The 18,443-nt window shown below is 47.5% G+C and overlaps 1 protein-coding gene and 1 pseudogene across 6 annotated transcripts in view; one reads left to right on the top strand and one right to left on the bottom strand.

Moving 5' to 3' along the window:
* Window positions 1–506: 506 nt before the first annotated feature.
* Window positions 507–1,471, top strand: LOC118551783 (small ribosomal subunit protein uS17 pseudogene; annotated as a pseudogene).
* Window positions 1,472–2,252: 781 nt separating this feature from the next.
* Window positions 2,253–18,443, bottom strand: part of HIPK2 (homeodomain interacting protein kinase 2) — a 183,659-nt gene continuing 167,468 nt past the window's right edge. For 2 of the 6 annotated variants that reach the window (XM_078059631.1, XM_036119981.2), the window contains exon 15: window positions 6,504–18,442. In XM_078059631.1, the coding sequence (XP_077915757.1) occupies window positions 17,786–18,442 (657 nt within the window). In that variant the 3' untranslated portion in view covers window positions 6,504–17,785. Of the gene's footprint in view, window positions 2,411–2,859; window positions 3,101–6,503; window position 18,443 lie in introns of those variants that run through there. The other 4 variants (XM_078059633.1, XM_078059632.1, XR_013442895.1 and 1 more) reach the window with 3 other exon arrangements.

The following is an 18,443-nucleotide window of genomic DNA, read 5'->3' on the forward strand; positions in this document are numbered from 1 at the left end:
TGGCTGGGTCATGGGGTAGCTCTGTTTTCAACTCTTTGAGGAAGCCCCACACTGTTTCCCAGAGGGGCTGCACCAGCTTGCATTCCCACCCAAGTGGAAGCATTTAAGAACCCGTGGACACCCCTTCGATGGTCCCTCCCCTCCCCAACTGTGACTTGTTTATTTGGAGGTTTCATAAAGCTGAGACATCCTGGAATGCTAAGTCACTATGTAGGGGACAGGTCTCCTAGATAGTTGTCTGGACCTGTAGCAAACTGTGTGAGTGAGAAATCAAGCCTCTGAGATTTGTGCTGATCATAGCAGATCTCCCCCTCGACTAGACAGGGGCCAGCCTGCAGGTGGAATGCACTCTGCCCACAGACCACTGGCCAGGACAGTCTCGGAAGGCTGAGAAGTGCAGTCTAGCTGTACTCTTGTGTGCACTGAGATTCTCGATTCTGCACCTTGGTGTCGTTGATCAATTTTGGAAAAGTCTTCACCTTTACCTCTTTACCTCACCCTTCTTTTCTTCTCTCCTCCCAGGACTCCAGTTAAGGCTATTTGATACTATCACATGGGTCTCTAATGCTTTATTTTTGTTTGTTTGTTTTTGTCAATTGTACTGAAAAAGCCTGCTGGGATTTTGATTGGGATTGCATTGGATCTGTAAATCAATGTGAAGACCTATGCCATTTTAATAATTTGACTATTCCATTCAACAGCATAGATGTCTCCATTTTTAAAAAGTTTTTAAAATTTTCAGCAACTTGTTACAAGTTTTAAGGGTAGAATTGTTGCATATATTTGTTTAAAACTTATCCTCAAGCTTTTTCAGGCAGCTGGGAAGATGGCAGACGTGCAGACTGAGTGCACCTGCCAAAAGCAACCCACCATCTTTCAAAATAAGAAGAGGGTCCTGCTTGGAGAAACTGGCAAGGAGAAGCTCCCGCGATACTACAAAAACATTGGTTTGGGCTTCAAGATGCCCAAGGAGGCCATTGAGGGCACCTATATTGACAAGAGGTGCCCCTTTACTGGTAATGTCTCCGTCCAAGGGCATATTCTGTCTGGCATGGTGGCCAAGATGAAGATGCAGAGGACCACTGTCACCCACTGAGACTACCTCCACTACCCCAAGTACAACCTCTTTGAGAAAGGCCACAAGCACATGTCCGTGCCCCTGTCCCCCTGCTGCAGGGATGTCCAGATGGGCGACATTGTCACAGTGGACGAGTGCTGGCCCTTGAGCGAGACTGCATTTCAACGTGCCCAAAGTCACAAAGACCACAGGCACCAAGAAGCAATTCCAGAAGTTCTGAGACTAGACATCTGCCCACACCCCCGAAGAAAATGAAGTTATTTCCCAATGAAAAAAAAAAAACTTATCCTCAAATATTTTTATTTTTAATGCTCCTACAGTTAAAAAAAAATTCACAGTCCAACTGTTTGTTGCTAGTATAAAGAAGTAGAATCAATTTTTGCATATTGACCGTTCATCCTACAATCTTGCCAGATTGACTTGTTAGCTTGAGTGGATTTTTTTTTTTTTTTTTTGCAGACTGCTTAGGGTTTCTAATGGCATGATTATAGCATGTTTTATTTTTTTATTTTTTTACTTTTTTTATTAAAGATTTTATTTATTTATTTGACAGAGAGACACAGCGAGAGAGGGAACACAAGCAGGGGGAGTGGGAGAGGGAGAAGCAGGCTTCCCGCCAAGCAGGGAGCCCGATGCGGGGCTCGATCCCAGGACCCTGGGATCATGACCTGAGTCAAAGGCAGATGCTTAATGACTGAGCCACCCAGGTGCCCCTATGGCATGTTTTATTAAAGCATAACATGGGCTATCACCTTTCCAGCTCCTGAAATCAATTTCCATATTTCTCTGTCTAGCTGCTAAACCAATGCCACGTATTCTCGTTTAGGTGTTTGTTACAGCACCCCCTCACTTTCAGGAACCAATGTCTATATTAGTCGGGATAGCTCAGTTGTTATAATAAACAACAATTTCAGAGTCTTGAATATAATAAAAATACTTTGGGGAACAAACTGAGGTCGCTGGAGGGGAGGTGGGTGGGGGGATGGGGTAACTGGGTGATGGGCATCAAGGAGGGCACATGATGGAATGAGCACCGGGTGTTCTATGCAACTGATGAATCATTAAATTCTACCCCCGAATTAATAATTAATAATACACTATATGTCAACTAACTTGAAATAAAACAAAAAAATAACTCTATAAGACCATAAAAGTATATATATATATATATAATAAAAATACTTATTTCTTGCTCTTTTGTGGTTTTGTCCCGTGTGGGTTTATCAGGAGGCCACCAAGTCATTCAGTGTCCTGGGCTGCTTCTGTCTGGAGGCCCCACCGTGCTCTAGGCCCTTAGAGTTCTTCACTGGATCTTCCACATCTGGCCAGAAACTGAGGGGAGAGAGTGTGGATAAATGTGTGACCGTTTTTTAGGGCCCATTCTGGTCATATTTATCTGCAGAGCAAGCTAGGACATATAATCTAGCTGTGTGCTCAGCAAGAGGAGGAAGACTTGGCTTTGGGGGAATATGCGGCCAGCCTTGGCCCACATGTAGTATTATCCCCATTTTACAGATAAGAAAACTGAGGCTCGAGAGAGTAAGGAACTCCCCAGCTTTTGCGGTCATGAACAACAGTGCCTGGAACTCAGCCCGAATATGGCGGACTCCCATGCTCCCGAATCACTATGCTGTCACTACTACCTTCTCTCCTACTGCCTCCCTCCCTGGTTCCTGGGCTAGCTTTCTTTCTTTTCTTTTTTTTTTTTCGTTTTTAACAAATGTTATTTTTTAAAATTTTTTATTCTTTCTCAAGTTTTTATTTAAATCCCAGTTAGTTAACTTACAGTGTAATATTAGTTTCAGGTGTAGAATTCGGCGATGCATCTCTTCCATACAACACCCGGTGCTCGAGGCCTGTGCTATCTTAAGACCGGTGATGTTTCTTTTCCCTCCCAGCACGGCTTCCTCCACACATCCGTGTTTTCCTTCTGGCCTTTGATCCGGCAGCGGGTACTTTGTGCTTTCTCGAGCAGCCCGGTCCACAGGCTTAGTCTGCAGTGGGTAAGGATCCTGAGAGCCACTGCAATAAAACGTAAGACATTTAAACAGAACATAAAAAGACACAAAAGCAGATGTCAAGTGGTTTCTTTCCAAGAGTACCTATACTCCAGCGTTGTCGTAGACGCACTGGCAAATGCCAGGTGTCTCAGGAGAAAGGACTGCAGGGCTCCTCTAGATCGGCACGTGTGAAACAGTTAATTGTAAATGGGATCGACTCCTTAATTTCTCTTCTGTCTTGTTGTTGGTGTATATAAATGCAACTGATTTCTGTGCATTGATTTTATATCCTGCCACTTTACTGAATTCCTGTATGAGTTCTAGCAGTTTTGGGGTGGAGTCTTTTGGGTTTTCCACATAAAGTATCATATCATCTGCAAAGAGTGAGAGTTTGACTTCTTCTTTGCCGATTCGGATGCCTTTGATTTCTTTTTGTTGTCTGATTGCTGTGGCTAGGACTTCTAGTACTATGTTGAATAGCAGTGGTGATAGTGGACATCCCTGCCGTGTTCCTGACCTTAGGGGGAAGGCTCTCAGTTTTTCCCCATTGAGAATTATATTCGCTGTGGGTTTTTCATAGATGGCTTTTATGATATTGAGGTATGTACCCAATATCCCTATACTCTGAAGAGTTTTGATCAAGAAAGGATGCTGTACTTTGTCAAATGCTTTTTCTGCATCTATTGAGAGGATCATATGGTTCTTGTTCTTTTATTAATGTAGTGTATCACATTGATTGATTTGCGGATGTTGAACCAAACTTGCAGCCCAGGAAAAAAACAAAACAAACAAAACAACCACAGTTAAAACCTGGAATTGGATGGTCTCACAATACAGGCTGTCCAGCTCCTCGCTGTTTCTTCCCTAGGGGGTGGGGATTATGGTTGTTGCTGGGCAGTGGGTTTTTTCCACCTTCAAGCGATGCCAGACAGTGTAATGGAATTAGATCTTCTAAGGGAGATGTGCTGGAGGAAAAAGATCTCCCAAGAGGAGTTCTGCGTGGCCCAAGTGGGACATAGTGTTCGAGGTGGGGGCAGGGAGAGGATCCAAGGCATCTGCTTTAAAGCTCAGTACAGGAGCACCTGGGTGGCTCAGTGGGTTAGGCGTCTGTCTTCAGCTCAGGTCATGATCCCAGGGTCCTGGGATCAAGTCCCACATCGGGCTCCCTGCTCAGTGGCGAGTCTGCTTCTCACTCTCCCTCTGTGATCTCTCTCGCTTGAGCTCGCTCTCAAATAAATATATATATATTTTTAAAAGATTTATTTATTTGACAGAGAGAGACACAGCGAGAGAAGGAACACAAGCAGGGGGAGTGGGAGAGGGAGAAGCACGTTTCCCGCCGAGCAGGGAGCCCGATGCGGGGCTCGATCCCAGGACCCTGGGATCATGACCTGAGCTGAAGGCAGATGCTTAACGACTGAGCCACCCAGGCGCCCCTCAAATAAATAAAATCTTAAAAAAAAAAGCTCAGTACTGATAGAAAAGAGAGACTGAACAGGTAAGCTCAGAGGTCATGAGGTCATGAGGTCACCATCCCATCAGTGTTACATTTATACTTTGCCTTTAGTGTATTCTCTGCCTTTCCACGTATTTAGTATTTGCTTAGGCTTAAATATTCTAGGGAATAGTTAGGAAACAGGTAAGTCAGACTCACAAAAAACATACACCTGATTGTTTGGAACAGGCTCCTGGGCATGACCTCCATGGGCTGTGATCCCTGGTGGCGCATTTATAATTTAAAAACTATATATGCTGAAGAGTTCTGAAGTTCTGTCAAAATCTTCATGGATTTTTATGTAATTGAATTTGGCTGAGTTGAACTGAAGCAAGTTCACGTCTTGGCTGCATTTAGGGTTTTGTTGGTATTATCTGAATTCTGGGAGACCTGGAATTCAACGGAAAGGTAGGTCGGTGGGGCAAGAAAATGGGCTGAGTAATTTGCTGATTTAGCCCAATATTTGACTACCCACTCTTACCTGCAGGGTTTTGTGGTTTTGTGGAGAAGGGACATCAGGAAAGAAATGTGGACAGTACAGCCTAGTAAGAACTATGCAGAAGGGGTTGGGAACGGGGACAGGGGACACTGACCTCGTCAGTAGCGTGAGGGCAGGAGAGAGCGAGGGACACAGGCTGCTTCTCGCAGGGCAGCGTGTGAGAAAAGCATGAAGGTCCAAAGCAGGGATGCTTGGCAGGAAAGAGCTCTGCACAGGGGGAAAGCCTGTAGATGGAGGCAGATGGGACTGTGGGAGGGGGTGGGGGTTGAGGGGCTCTGAAGACCTGCATTTCTCTGGGTTACTCTGCCCAGGAGGGGGGTCCTGTAGTCAAGGGCACAGGGAGAGCGGGAGCTTTCCGATTAGCCACAGAGGGAGCCGATGAGCTCAGAAAGCCGGCTGAGGTCCAACAGCGTTCGGGGGTCTTCTCCAAAAGCGTTCGGGGGTCTTCGATGTAGGAGCAGAGACGTGGATGGTAGGCTGGGTCCAGCAAGCGAGTGTGGCAGAAGCACAGGTGGCAGGAAGCTGAGGGTACAGGTGAAAAGGTGGGTGCGGTTTAGGTTGCTTGTGAGCTTGTGAAACCAGGAGGCGCCGATAACAGGGGGCCAGGAGCTGGGCGGTCCTGAGGCCCCAGACCCTGGCAATGGAAGGCAGCCTAAGAGTGCCGGGGGAGGACACCGGATCCCTGTGCGTTGCTGGTGAGGATGCCGAATAGTGGAGTCACTGGGGATACGTTTGGCGGTTCCTCAAAAAGTTAGGAATTTCCAGATAATCCAGCAATTCCACTCCTCGGTATGTATCCAAAAGAACTGAAAGCAGGGATTCATAGTTCTGTACCAATATCCATGGCAGCATTATTCACAAAACCCAAACACACACACATACACACACACACACAAACCCAAACACAAAACAATAGATGAATGGATAAACAAAGTTTGGCATTTACATACAATGGGATGTTACTCAGTCTTAGAAAGGAAGGAGATTCTGATACATGCTACAAAATAGATGACCTTTGAGAACACTGGTACATGAAATAAGCCAGGGCAAACAAGTAAAAGGCAAATATTGTAGGATCTCACTTCCATGAGGTACCCAGAGACGGAAAACAGAAGAAGGGTGGGTGTCAAGGGCGCGGAGGGGAACGGGGAGTTATTGTTTAACAGGTATAGAGCTTCTGTTTGGGATGATGGTGGAGATGACTGCCCAACAGACGAGGTGGGCCCTCCTCGTGAGGCCCTCTCTCTACAGCCATCCACAGTCATCTTGGCAGACCGTAGGTGAGGTGGGTGGGTTATGAACGCGTTCAGGGGGTATTAAACGATTTCTGAAGGGTTAGATAACTCCCAAGGGTGTTACTTGTATCAGTAATCTCTTTAGTCTTATAGAACTAGTCTGGTTCTAGAAGAAATAAGCATGCCAGGCCAAGTGTACAGTGATTCCAAACAGTTTAATGTAATTCCAAGACAAAGTGTGATTACATTTCTACACATATACAATATGCATATGTGAGTTTACAAATTTTAATTAATAACTCGTTTCACCTCAGAGACCGAAAAAATGATCAAAAAGAAACTGTGAGTAACAAGCTATAACATAGTTCACCACAACGGGACCCCCCTTTCTCACCCTACAGTTAGTAATATTACAATTAAAATAACTATATTCTTCTATAATTTTTTTCTGTTAAAATCATCTCATAAATTTACAATGCTATTATTAGTTTCCAAGACTAATATAAATTCACTCCATTTTTCTACAACGAAAATGATTATTAATTTAGAAGCACACGACATCATGATGAAAAACACAAGCATTTTAGTAGCAAGGACTTGATCAGTTAAGAATTATTTTTCTTGTAAAACATTCTAAAGCCAAGTAAAATATCCATTCTTATAACATACCTATAATATGAGACTAAGGAATAGGTTACATATAGGTCTACAACACATTGGTTTGTTTTTTAAAAAAAGTAGACATTTATAAATAAAAAAGAAAAGAGGGACAATTCACATAGGAAAAAGAGGTACACGAGAAAATACTGTTGCACGCAATAATTTTCACAAAGATTAACATGGATTAACACTTTTCATTACAGAAACCGTACAGTGAAGGAACACAACAGACCGGGGCTTTCATAGGGCTATTGAGCTGAGATGACCTGGTGGAGGAAGATGTAGGCAAGGTGACCTTGGGGAGGGAGCCATGTTCCTTGGACTGGTGACCAATCATCACCGGGTCTCCTCTTCCCGGCTCTCATTCTGGGGAGTGAGTCTTTCTATCCAGTGTCCGGAATTCATGGGCAGTTGAAAGGTAAACATTTCTACAGATCCTGTCGCTTTCCATCCTAATGGATCCCGCTTTTGGAAACGTGATATAGTACAGGCTACAGCTCAATACATGCGGTCAACGCAAAATGGGATGGAAAATGCCAGTCGTTCTGATTTGCTGTCCCCCCTCACTCATTTGTGCCCTGGAGGCTGGGGACCCAGAGAGAGCGGCGGCCCCCCTCGGGGCCACCTGCCTCCGCTGTGGTGAGGTGGGGGATGAGAACCTGGCGCCATGCCGCAGGCCCACGCAGGGAAGGTGCAGCCTGGGGCCGGCCCCGGGCTCGTCTACGACGCCATTGCTGCCTGACTTCTGAAAGCCCCTCTTCCTCCTCATCCGTAAAGCTATACTTGTCCTATCAGAAATTTGGTTTGATATATATATACACTAACATATATATCAACATCTCTATCTATACAGTGATTCTACTAAACTAGAAAGTCTGCTGCCCCAAAGTAGGACTTTCTGGTCTACTTCATTTGGTTAAAAAATGCACACAAAGAGGATGAGGAGATGCTTTGGGGGCCAGAAATGATTGTGCCCTGGAAAAGCCACGGAAGACAGCTTTAAATGAGCAGTAACACAAAAGTGAGAGGGAGCGTGAAAGGGTGGGGGGAAACCCCGAGGCGGAGGCAGCGCCCACGGGGGGTGGGAGGGTGGGGGGTGTCTACTTGGAAGTGAGGAGAGGCGAGTGGGGGGGGGACGCTTCATGTTCCATTCAGAAGTCACAGAAAGCTACAAAGGATGGGCATGGTCAAGTCACTTTCCACTTCCCAAGTTCTTCCTTATAACCTGAGCCGAAAACTATTAAAATAATAATAATAATAATAATAATAATAATTAATAATAATGATAATAATAATGATAAATCCGTTGCCCCTTCCACCAAGCAGGTGAGTATCTAACAGGGAGGCAAGACCACCGCTCATGAGGCCAGGTGGGTCCTTCTTCCTGGCTCTTGAGAGTGTCCTGGGGGGCTGTGGTGGCAGCGGGGTGGAGGCGGGGGTGGCCCCGGAGACACTGACCTGGACAAGGAGTGGGGAGGCCGCACCAGGAGAGATCTGTGGGGAGCGGTTCAAAGGACACTAGAGGGAGTGAGTTTCAGATGCAGCGTATTTACTTTTTTTTTTTTTTGAAGCTAATTCCTATGCTTCTAGTTTTTAAACATACGGTTAAGCCCCAAAGACAGTGACATAAAATTAATTTGGTGAGTTTCAAGCAAAGGGAAAGACCAAACAGAGGGAAAGCAGGAGTATTATGAGGAAGGGCGAGATTAAAAAAAAAAAATTTTACCCTAACATTTCTTACAAGAACCTGTCACGAGAACATACGGTCCACAGAGAGGTCACAGGGAAAACACGAATGCATTCGAAGGAACACACACAAACAGTTCCCTGGTCCCGGGTGTTCTGCAGTTTGCAAAGTCTTAGCTGCTGACGGAATGCCCTTTACCACAGTAGGTCCTCCGCACTTGGGTTGTGGTACGAGAGAAAACAAGAAACAAACCAAAACTCTTCGGGACACCAGCATGTTCCAGCCTGTTCCTAGGAGACAGTGGGGCCCACTCTCTGAAGCGTCACAGTGACCATCTCTACTTCCAGGGGTCGCAGTCACCCACACCCCTCCCCCAGCTGCCCCTAGGTTCCCCAGCCCCACCCCTGCTCAGCAGCAATCAGTCTCTAGGGAGGAATCTAGCTTCCCCCGTCCCACCGACCTAGGCTTCAAATCTGAGTTTGACAAAGAGTCAAAAGTAAACACGTCCTTTTGCATTTATTTTGTTTTAAAGGAGAAAAGGAATTAGTGACAGCAGGTCTATGGAAAGCCCAGCCAATGAATGTGGGCGTAGGGGTGTGAGGCTCCCCCCCTGCAAAACACCGATCAGAATATTGCCAGAGGCCCAGAAATAGCAGCTGCCCCTTCAGGGCCGCCTGCATCCCAGTGTCTTCTACTCTGCCTGGTGACCGGAAGTCAGTGGATCGAGAGAAATTAAACATTCAGATCAAGACAAAATCAACGAACCAGGTATCTGTTCTCTCTGCCTCTTCCACGATGTCAAAGAGAAGGCCTCTTTGGAGACAAGTGTTGATACAACATGGCATGAGGTCTTCACATCTGGCCCAGGCTATGGACTCACCCCTTCCCACTCAATCCAGAAATCCTTTCACATTCTCTCGCGTTCACATGGAAACCAGTAAGTAACGTGGAGGGAAACGCTCATATTGGGCTACACAACAGTATGGGTAGAAAACACCTGCCTTGGAGGGGCAGGGCCTCCAACTAAAGAGGAGATCGCTGGGGTTTGAAGATGTCAGTTATAAACAGAAATTTTCTTTAAAAAGTACCAGTTTAAATGTAAACTATAAAACACTTTAACTATAAAACGTAGCCAGAAATATGCTTAAGTATCCACAATTACTTAGTTTACGCATTTAAAATGTGGCTCTCTCGATATCTTAGAAGGCTAACAGCATTGTACAGTAGCTAAAAACATATATACTTAACATGTGCATTTGAATATCACATTTCATTACAACACACAAAGAATAATCTCTTCCTTGGTTTCATTTTTGATGTAAAGATCAGCTATTTTCAGAATTCACTTAAGCAACAATGACCAGGGTGTGCATTAATCATTATTTTCAGCCCACACAGAGTTCATAGTCTTTTAAATCCCAAGATCAAGCTGGCTACATGATTTCAAAAAAGGCTAAAACCAGGATGAATGCCCACATTTGAGGTAATTATTGCCATTAGGTCACAGTTTGTGTAAGATAATGTATCTAAAACCTTCTTCAAAAAAAATCTTTAGGTGTTCTGTCAGAATTCCAGAATACCTATTGAAACCAACCAGGATCTCAAATTCTGATTAGTTGGGTTTGCTTCCAATGGAGTCAAAGTTCTAGAAGGTTCTAGAACTCGTGTAAACTACCTAAGAATTTAGGCAAACAAGCCTGGAGCCAGTCAATAAAGAAGTTTTTTTTTTTTAAATAAAAAAGAAACAAAAAACCCACCCAAGACAACTGAGGAGATGTTTCATAACACATGATAATAGTTTTCTAAAAAATTAAAAATCTCATCCTAAAGCATTTCTAAATTCTTGTTACTTTTCAACCAAATTAAAAATGCTTCTGTATTACTATTAATCTCATACTGCGGCAAGAGACTCTCCTTCCTTATGCCCTAAGAGTTGGCTGATTTTTCTGTTTACATAACCGTTCTTTCCATTTCTTTGAGAAAGGTATCTCCAAAGAAACCCTTATTTGGTTCCTCTAAGAGTCATCTTGTTTTTTCTCCTTCTCCTTTTCCTTTTTTTTTTTTTTACACAAAGAAAAAAGTTCCTGGACACCAGACCCACACACGGTATTTACAAATTTGGTGTGAATCCCGCATCTGGTTCTACCCAGAGCTGAAGAGTGGATCGATTATAGAGAACAGAGTTGTCATGATATTTATCAGTGCAGTAAAAAATAGCATTTTAAAAAAAATATATACCTTTAGTATTGCCTTTCTAGAATTAACTATAAGCAAGAAAAAATTTATTTATTTTTTTAAAGAAGAAAAGAACACTTTTTTTCTTCACTCATAAGTTTGTTGTAGCAGCACTACTAAAGCTAGTTGGTACACTGGAAAGAAATCTAAAATGAATTCTACTATGAATCAAAAGAAACTCCCCTAAGATTTTCTCTAAAAGTCAAATGAATTCTGCCCCTTCTGCTTGCATCCAATTCAGGGCTCCCTCTTCATTCAGACCTTCTGCTGGGTTGCACGCATGGGGCAGGGATGGCGAGGGGTTCCTTCAAGGGTTTTCTTTGCACTCACGTGCGTGCGTGCGCACGCGCACACACACACACACACACACACACACACGAGGTGGCCCAGGAGGCTGGTGGCTGCAAGCTCGGTTCTGGAGCTGGGCAGACCCAGGTTCAAGGCCCGGCTCTCTCACTAGCCATGTGACCCTGGGCATGTCACCAGCTCTCCAAGCCACATGCCTCATCTGGAAAGGGACGAATGGGGCCCCTTGCAGAGTTGTTATTATGAAGACTAAATGAAACAAGATAACCAATGAGCAATTTTTAGCACAGTGTTTGGCACACAGTAAACAGAAGTATCATTAGATGGTTTGTCAGAAAACATGAAGCCACTCATTGCTGTTAACTAAAAAAGCGGAACGAAATGGTATCTCAGCGAAGTCCCAATTAACAAAAATTTCACTAGAAACTTGGAGATTTTGGACCACCATCATATTTCCTTTCCTTTAACACGTGCCTTCTGAGTGCGTCAGCTCCCTACGGGTAAAGCCTTCAGCAAATGCCTTCTCCTACTTCCTTCAGGGACGCCCAAGTGTTAACAAATGGGACACAGTCAACATGCTGCCCTAACATGGCCGTCTAGGGTAGGGGGGTACCTGTGGGGGACTGGGAGGGTCTCTGAGAAAGTGTGCTCCGCAGGAGGGTCACTTCTCTGTAAACGCTCACTGAATCTCAAAGGGGCAACTGCCTTGGAGCTGGCTCTCCGGAACTTCTGGAAGCCTCGAGAAAGATGTGAGAGACCTCTACCACCTTGGGCCACCCTAGTGCGCAAGGGCACCAAAAGCCTTTGGAAGGTTTCTATTGCCTTTAAGTGTCGTTTCACCATCTTCAATTCTCTAGTAGCCTGACTGAGATTCGACTGAGTCTATTCTGTGGAGATTAGGAGTGAGAGTCCTAAGGCATCGAAGTGGAAAAGCACTGACACGCCCAGCGCAGCTCCCTCGTGCACCTGCCCCCTGACGCAGCCGAACTTCCCGGCGGAGGGTCCGCTTGGGCAGTACCCGGGGTAACGTGACCTCAGGTACGCCCACGTATTCGTGCGGTGCCTCCAGCTTCCCGAAAGCAGCATTTAGGGTTACCAATCCCCACTCCTCTTAAAGATGGATACAGTTTGAAATAAATGCAATTAAAAAAAAAGAAAAAAACACACGTCAGGAGAGAGGAAAGAGAGAGACAAATGCATCACTGACCATGTCATTATTGCCCAGAAAGGAAAGAGAGGGATGCCATTTTGTCCCCATCTGGAGGTGTCTTTGAGAAGGGTTCTTTGGCTAAAGAAAGGAACAGTTCCACCTTCCTTTCCAATTTGGTAAGGACAGCTCTGGCCTGCTCAGTTTTGAGGCTTCTCCATCTGAAATCTGTGAGACACATCAGCAAGATAGCAGCATGCAAAGTGCTTCCGGGGCTGGAATGTTTCCTGGCAAAATGGCTCAGGCTGGCATTGTGAAGTCCCAGGCCAGGCCTGTGGAAAGAGTCCTTGCCTCCCTGCTGAATTCCCTCTGCTACCCGAGGGCACCTCGTTATCTTCTTCTTTCTGTGATCTGTCCTAGCAGCTCCTGGGCAGGCCAGCAGGGGCCCCACCCCCCACCCTGGCCCCAGCACCCGAGAGGGCCTGGGATGAAAGCTGGGGCCAGCTCACGGACACACTTCGTTTCACCAACCACAGCCCGTCAGCAGTAGCTCTTAAGCCTCCTCATCTCCTTCCTCCAGTTTCCAAGAAAGTCTGCTCCACTCACACACACACACTCACACAACTCAAATCCTCCGCCACTAGCTTGTTCAAAAATGAGTGTTTGCACTTCCAGAGATCTGGTCAAGGGAAACCAGCCTGTTAGCAGCTGTGCTAATCTCCCCTTCCCTTCCTTACTTGCAACAATCTGGCGTTTGGGCAGGTTGAGTCTTCCAGGGTGAAGAGGGCAAGGCCAGCTGGCTCCCCCAGCCTGCAAGCCCCTCACCGCCAGTAAGACCAGCATGCAAACAGTCCAGGAGACAACCGTCCGTTTGCCTCGACCCTTCCTTGCCCTCTGAACTCGATCAACCACACGCACCACTTCACAGTATTAATTGGCATCAAGCCTCAGACTCCTACCCGTCGGCCTGCTCACCCCTTCCCTTGGAAACAGCCAGAACGTCATGAACGAGGCACTAAGTGCAGAGACATGGGTGCACATGCCCAGACGGGTCAGCAGGAACCCACTGGGCAGAAACACATCCCCCTGGACTTCCTGAGGCTACGAGTACATGGTTCTCCTTGACCTGTCCTTTTCAATCTTCCCCTCTTCAGCTTCGCTATGCTTCTTCATCTAGAGGCAGTTGAAGAACAGATGATGCTCTAGGTCATTTGTGGTCTCAACAAGGACGAGGTTGGCATCCCTCCACTTGAGAGCTTGGTCCTAGGGACAGGCAGGCTTTGATTCATCCGATTTGCCAGGGTGACTCAGAGCTGGAGGAAGGGAAGGGAGATCCGGGCAAGTGTGAAGGAGCGCACGCGGAGCCTGGCCTCTAGCACGGGGGTCTTCTGATCCTGCAGCTCTGTGCTGGGGACCGGAAGAGGAGGGCGGGTGGGGATGAAGGGAGGATGCGCTCCTGTTTGCTGGGCGGCACCAGGGCTGAGCATGACCTGACAGCGTCTCGGTTAAGCTTCAGCAAAACCAGCATTTCAACCTAAGGCCCGTATTTCTGGGTTTGGTGGGCAGTGTGTGGGCACCTTGAGCCAATTTTAAAAAGCCCATCACACACAGGCAGCGTGCACTGAGGGGATGGCCTCGAGGCCCCGCTGCGCCCCTCCGTTGGCCAGTGCTTTCAGGGGGGGCCCTGCCTGCAATGTCGGAGAAGCTGCTTGACTGTCAGTGTTCTTCTGGCCTCTTACCGTCCCTCTATCTTTTTTTGGCTCCTAGTTCTGTCCCTAGAATTGTGCGCTGAGAAGAGGTACTGGGGGAGAAAGGGGGAAGAGACCGGAGAAGTGGGCAGTGTGGTCAGCGAGCGGAAGGAGGGGGAGTGAGACTGAAATTCCCCAGGGGAAGGTACCACCTGCCTAGCACCCTTAAGTCCGTCCTTCCAGCCCGTGGCTTCTAGGAGGGGACAGTCGTCTATACACTGAAGGAGATAAAGCCACACTCCTGGTGCACCGATGGGAAAAGGAAGGGCATGTGGGGCAGCTCTGGGCAGAGGGGCTTTCTTTTGCATGACAGGTCAGTATCAGATGTGAGGCAGGCCAAGAATCTAGTTAGCAGATTCCAGAAGCACAGGAGAGCACAGGGAATGTGGGAAAGAACCACAGCTAAGGGTGGGGCCTTGGAGATGCCACCTCAGAACTCTTCCAAGGCCACTGAGACTCTAGGAAAGTATGATGTCAAGAGTCCAATCTGGCCTGCACACAGAAAAGGCCTTGATTCTTCTTCAAACGTTTGTTCTGTGGTGGATCTTTCTTGACAGCTCTTTGCGGACTAGAGATGACAGAAATAATTTTCCTAATTCCTGGGTCTTTCCTTTTGTTTTTGTTTTGTTTGTTTGTTTAACAAAACTGGACATCTGCATGTCCTTCCTGCCTACTCATACACTCACAGATATAATAAAATAAGTTTAAATATTAAAAAGAAAACACAAAGATACTGGGAATAAATGTGCATTTAAAACCCCAGCTAAAATATCAACATGATGATAATGATAATAATTACAATGGTAATAACCAAAATAATGAGTACAATAATATTATCTTCATGAGCAGCATGGAACTTTCATTCCTGATCTGGAAGAACACAAAGAAAATATCAGGTGAAAGAATAAGAGACTTCCAACTTAAGTAGATAAAGTAATTTTCTTTAAAATGGAAGGCTACGTTGTCTTTCCCCATAGGAGCGCTGGGAGTCAACTGTGCAAGGGGATCCGGATGCTACCCAGCAAGGCCAATGCGGTCTCATTTGCAGCCGAGACTTCTGTCCTGGTCAGGAGGAGATGTGATGGGGTTCTGCTGCCATCTGGCTGCTGCCAAGTCAGGAACAGGTGGATCTTCCTGGCTGGCACAGCTCTGAGAGGGCTCTGGCTCATGTGTCCTCTGAAGACTTTTCTCCCCCACTCTCTCTGGACTGGCCATTTTCCCACGGTCTCGGAGAGATGGCCCTTCCCCATGTCCCAGGAGGGGAGTATCCATCAGTCGATCAGTCGGTGGGTCCATGAGGAGAGTGTCTTGCTCTGGGGCGAGCCTCTCACAGGCTCACCGGCTGGCGACCTGTGGGACCAGCCGGGGACCTGCCTGCGTGTGTGCCTCCAATGGGTCATGGTGTCCTTCCTTCCAGCGTCAGGCCTGGACTAAGCTGGTTCCAGTTCGGGGACCTATTTCTTTGTAAGATGAGTAGAATTCATGGTTGGGGAGGGGGAATTTCCAGAGTTATTTCACATTTCACAGCTAACAGCTAAGGTAATGGCCTGGCTTCGTTACTGAATTAGGTGGGATATCACTATAACACCACTGTTCACAGTAGATGGTTAAGGGAAACTGCAGGGGGCGGGGGGCATGAGGACAAACTGCCAAAACTGGGAGCCATCTCTTTGCACCTTGGAAACTTGGCTTTGGGATCAGTTAGGACTCAGCATCAGGAATCAAACAATTAGGGCCACCCTTCTAAGCCCCATCTAAGACCAGACAGAGTCTCCCAACATTCATGTATTCAAGAGTAATTTTGCTATGAACGGAGCCATCCCTACTCCACCCATCCCCAGCAGTGTTCAAAGCCTGAGAAAACTTCCAGAATGTATCAGTGGTGCAAAGAGGGCAAAGGGCAAATTTCTTTGGAAACTTAAGTGCCCGTGGGAGTGTTCCAAAGTGCAGTGTAAGACTCCCTGGTCACCCTCAAAATTTCCCTCCGACCTTCTGCCCACCAGACCCCTCTAAAACCAAAAACGAAGTTGAGTCTTGGGTAGGTAGGCCCGGTAATGTGAGGAAAGATGCAGCAGCAAACAAAGGTTGATGGTTGTCTACAGAGGGAAGGATCTAGCAAAACTGTGAGAGCAATACACAGCCAGTGGAACGAGAGAGATGGGCGGGGTCGTGCAGGAGCGTGGGCTGGGGGTGAGGGCCTGGGGCTGGGTCCACCTCGTAGACACAGGAAGGCGGTGCCAGGCCCAGAGGCTGTGGGTGGCCTCCCCTCCTCTGTCCTTTCATATCAGGAAGGAGGCAGCCGCCTGGCAAGGCCAACATTCCCACAACACACACGGGACCTCTGCTCCCACAAAGGCTAAGAGCCGGCCCCCTAGGCAGAACTGAGGCAGAGTGGGGGGAGGGTGCATGGTGGGGAGTCTCTCTTGCTCTCAGTCTCCAAAGTAAAAGTCAGACTGGTCCACCCGCCCAGCCATCTCCCACATCTCTCTCAAGATCCCTGGGCTCCCCACCACCCCCTACTCCCGCCAGCTCCCTGATGCCTCTCTGCTAGCAGACAGCTCCAAAAAGACAACAGGCATTAAAATAACATAAAATTAAATTAAAAAAAAAAAAAGAAAACAAGGAAAGACCAGAATAAAATGTTACAACAGCACAAAAGAAGAGCTGAGATGATGTGACTCGCCTCAGTCAGCTTCTTGGAGTACCATGGAAGTAAACCCTCACCCCGCGTCTGTGGGTCGGTAAGGCACTAGGAGGGACCGGTGTCAAATCAAGGAGGCGAGAGCCGAGATGGCGGCGCCGAGGGACACACGGGGAGGGTGGCATCCGCGCTCACACCCGCACACGCTCGTTCACGCTCGCACACCTGGACCACCACACTGCTAACATGCCTATGTTCTATCACTTCTTTTTTTGTGCAATTACATTGAGGAATAGTCTATTGGTATCATTGGAGTTGAACACAAAGTAGAAAACAGGGGTGCTGACTGCTACATTCTACTAGGGTGTCGGCGAAGACCGCTAGCCCTATGCTACGTGACTAGGGATTGATTCAAAGAGAAAAGAAATCTTCAGGAAAGGAAAAGAAAAAAAACAACTAAAGTTTGCAACACACATTATTAATGACACTGGAGGATTGCTTAGGGATTTATCCAGTGCTCAGGAAGAGAAACTGTGCCCTCTGCTGGGGGGGGCTTCCTTCAGCCTGGCCACCCCCCATCAGTCCTGACACACGAGCCAGGACTGGGCTTGGCCAACCCTACACCACCCCCCAAATATCAGCCACCTCAGGCCACGGCCTGACCTTCTAGAGGGCTGCTGACCCTTTAGAGTTCTGGAAAAATCCCTAATTCTTATGTTCCATAATTAAAAATCTATTGGATTTCCGTATCAGGTGTCCCCGACAGCAAATTCTTAAACGTCACTTGCCGCCATATGAAAATAATCTTTGAGAAGTTCATAGATAAAGTTCTTCAAAAACTGGGGCCCCCCCCACTTCCATAATCTTCCGTTGCTCTCTTCTTCTCCTTTCCAGTTTGGTGCAGAATGGGTTCGTGAGCTGTGTTTTTTTTGTTACTGACGTTTTCTTTTTTTTCTTTTTCTTTTTTAAAATAAAAAGCATAGATTTCCCCCTCCTCAATCCCTTCTTTTTTAAAATGTTCTCTTCTCTGCTCTAAGTCCCCCCACCTCCTAGTTCAAGTTTCGTTTGTGTCTGTCCCTGCCCCCTGCCCCCCCTGCCCCGTTGCATTGTTTGTGTGCCGCATCTTCAGTATAAAAAGCCCAGCTCCCACCTCGCCCCTCCTCCCTCCTCCCCTCTGGCCATCCTCCCTCCCCTCCCCTCCCCTTCCAGTGTTTATATGTAAGGGTACTGGTTGACCTTGGCGGGGCTCAGTGGGTATCCAGTGTAGACGGTGGAGGCTGGAGAGGCGCTGATGTAGGTCTGGTGGGCAAACTGGGCTGGATACTGACTCGGGTGGATGGTGGGCGAGGGCAGGACCCGGGGGCCCATGCTCACGGGGACCTGGTGGACGATGCTGGCCGGGTAGGCAGTGTGCTGCACGGTGTGACGTGCCGAGCCTTGGGAGGCCACCAGGTGGGCCACGGTGCCGGTGGAGCCCAAGGCCGCGGGCGCCGTGTAGGTGTAGAGGTGGGGCTGGGTGGGGAGGTGGGCTGCTGCGGCAGCGGCGGCCAGGTGGGGGTGCACAGTGCCGTGGCTGGGGCTGTTGTGCGGGAAGGAGTACGGGGCCTGAGCCATCGTGGGAGTGATGTAGGCCTGCTGCCGGCGGTGGGTCCCGGCGCGCTCTGCGGTGATGTGCTGCTGAGCCTGGAGAAGGAGAAGCACCAGGAGAGGGC

Source organism: Halichoerus grypus, chromosome 12 (assembly GCF_964656455.1).
Source record: "Halichoerus grypus chromosome 12, mHalGry1.hap1.1, whole genome shotgun sequence".
Lineage (NCBI taxonomy): Eukaryota > Metazoa > Chordata > Mammalia > Carnivora > Phocidae > Halichoerus > Halichoerus grypus.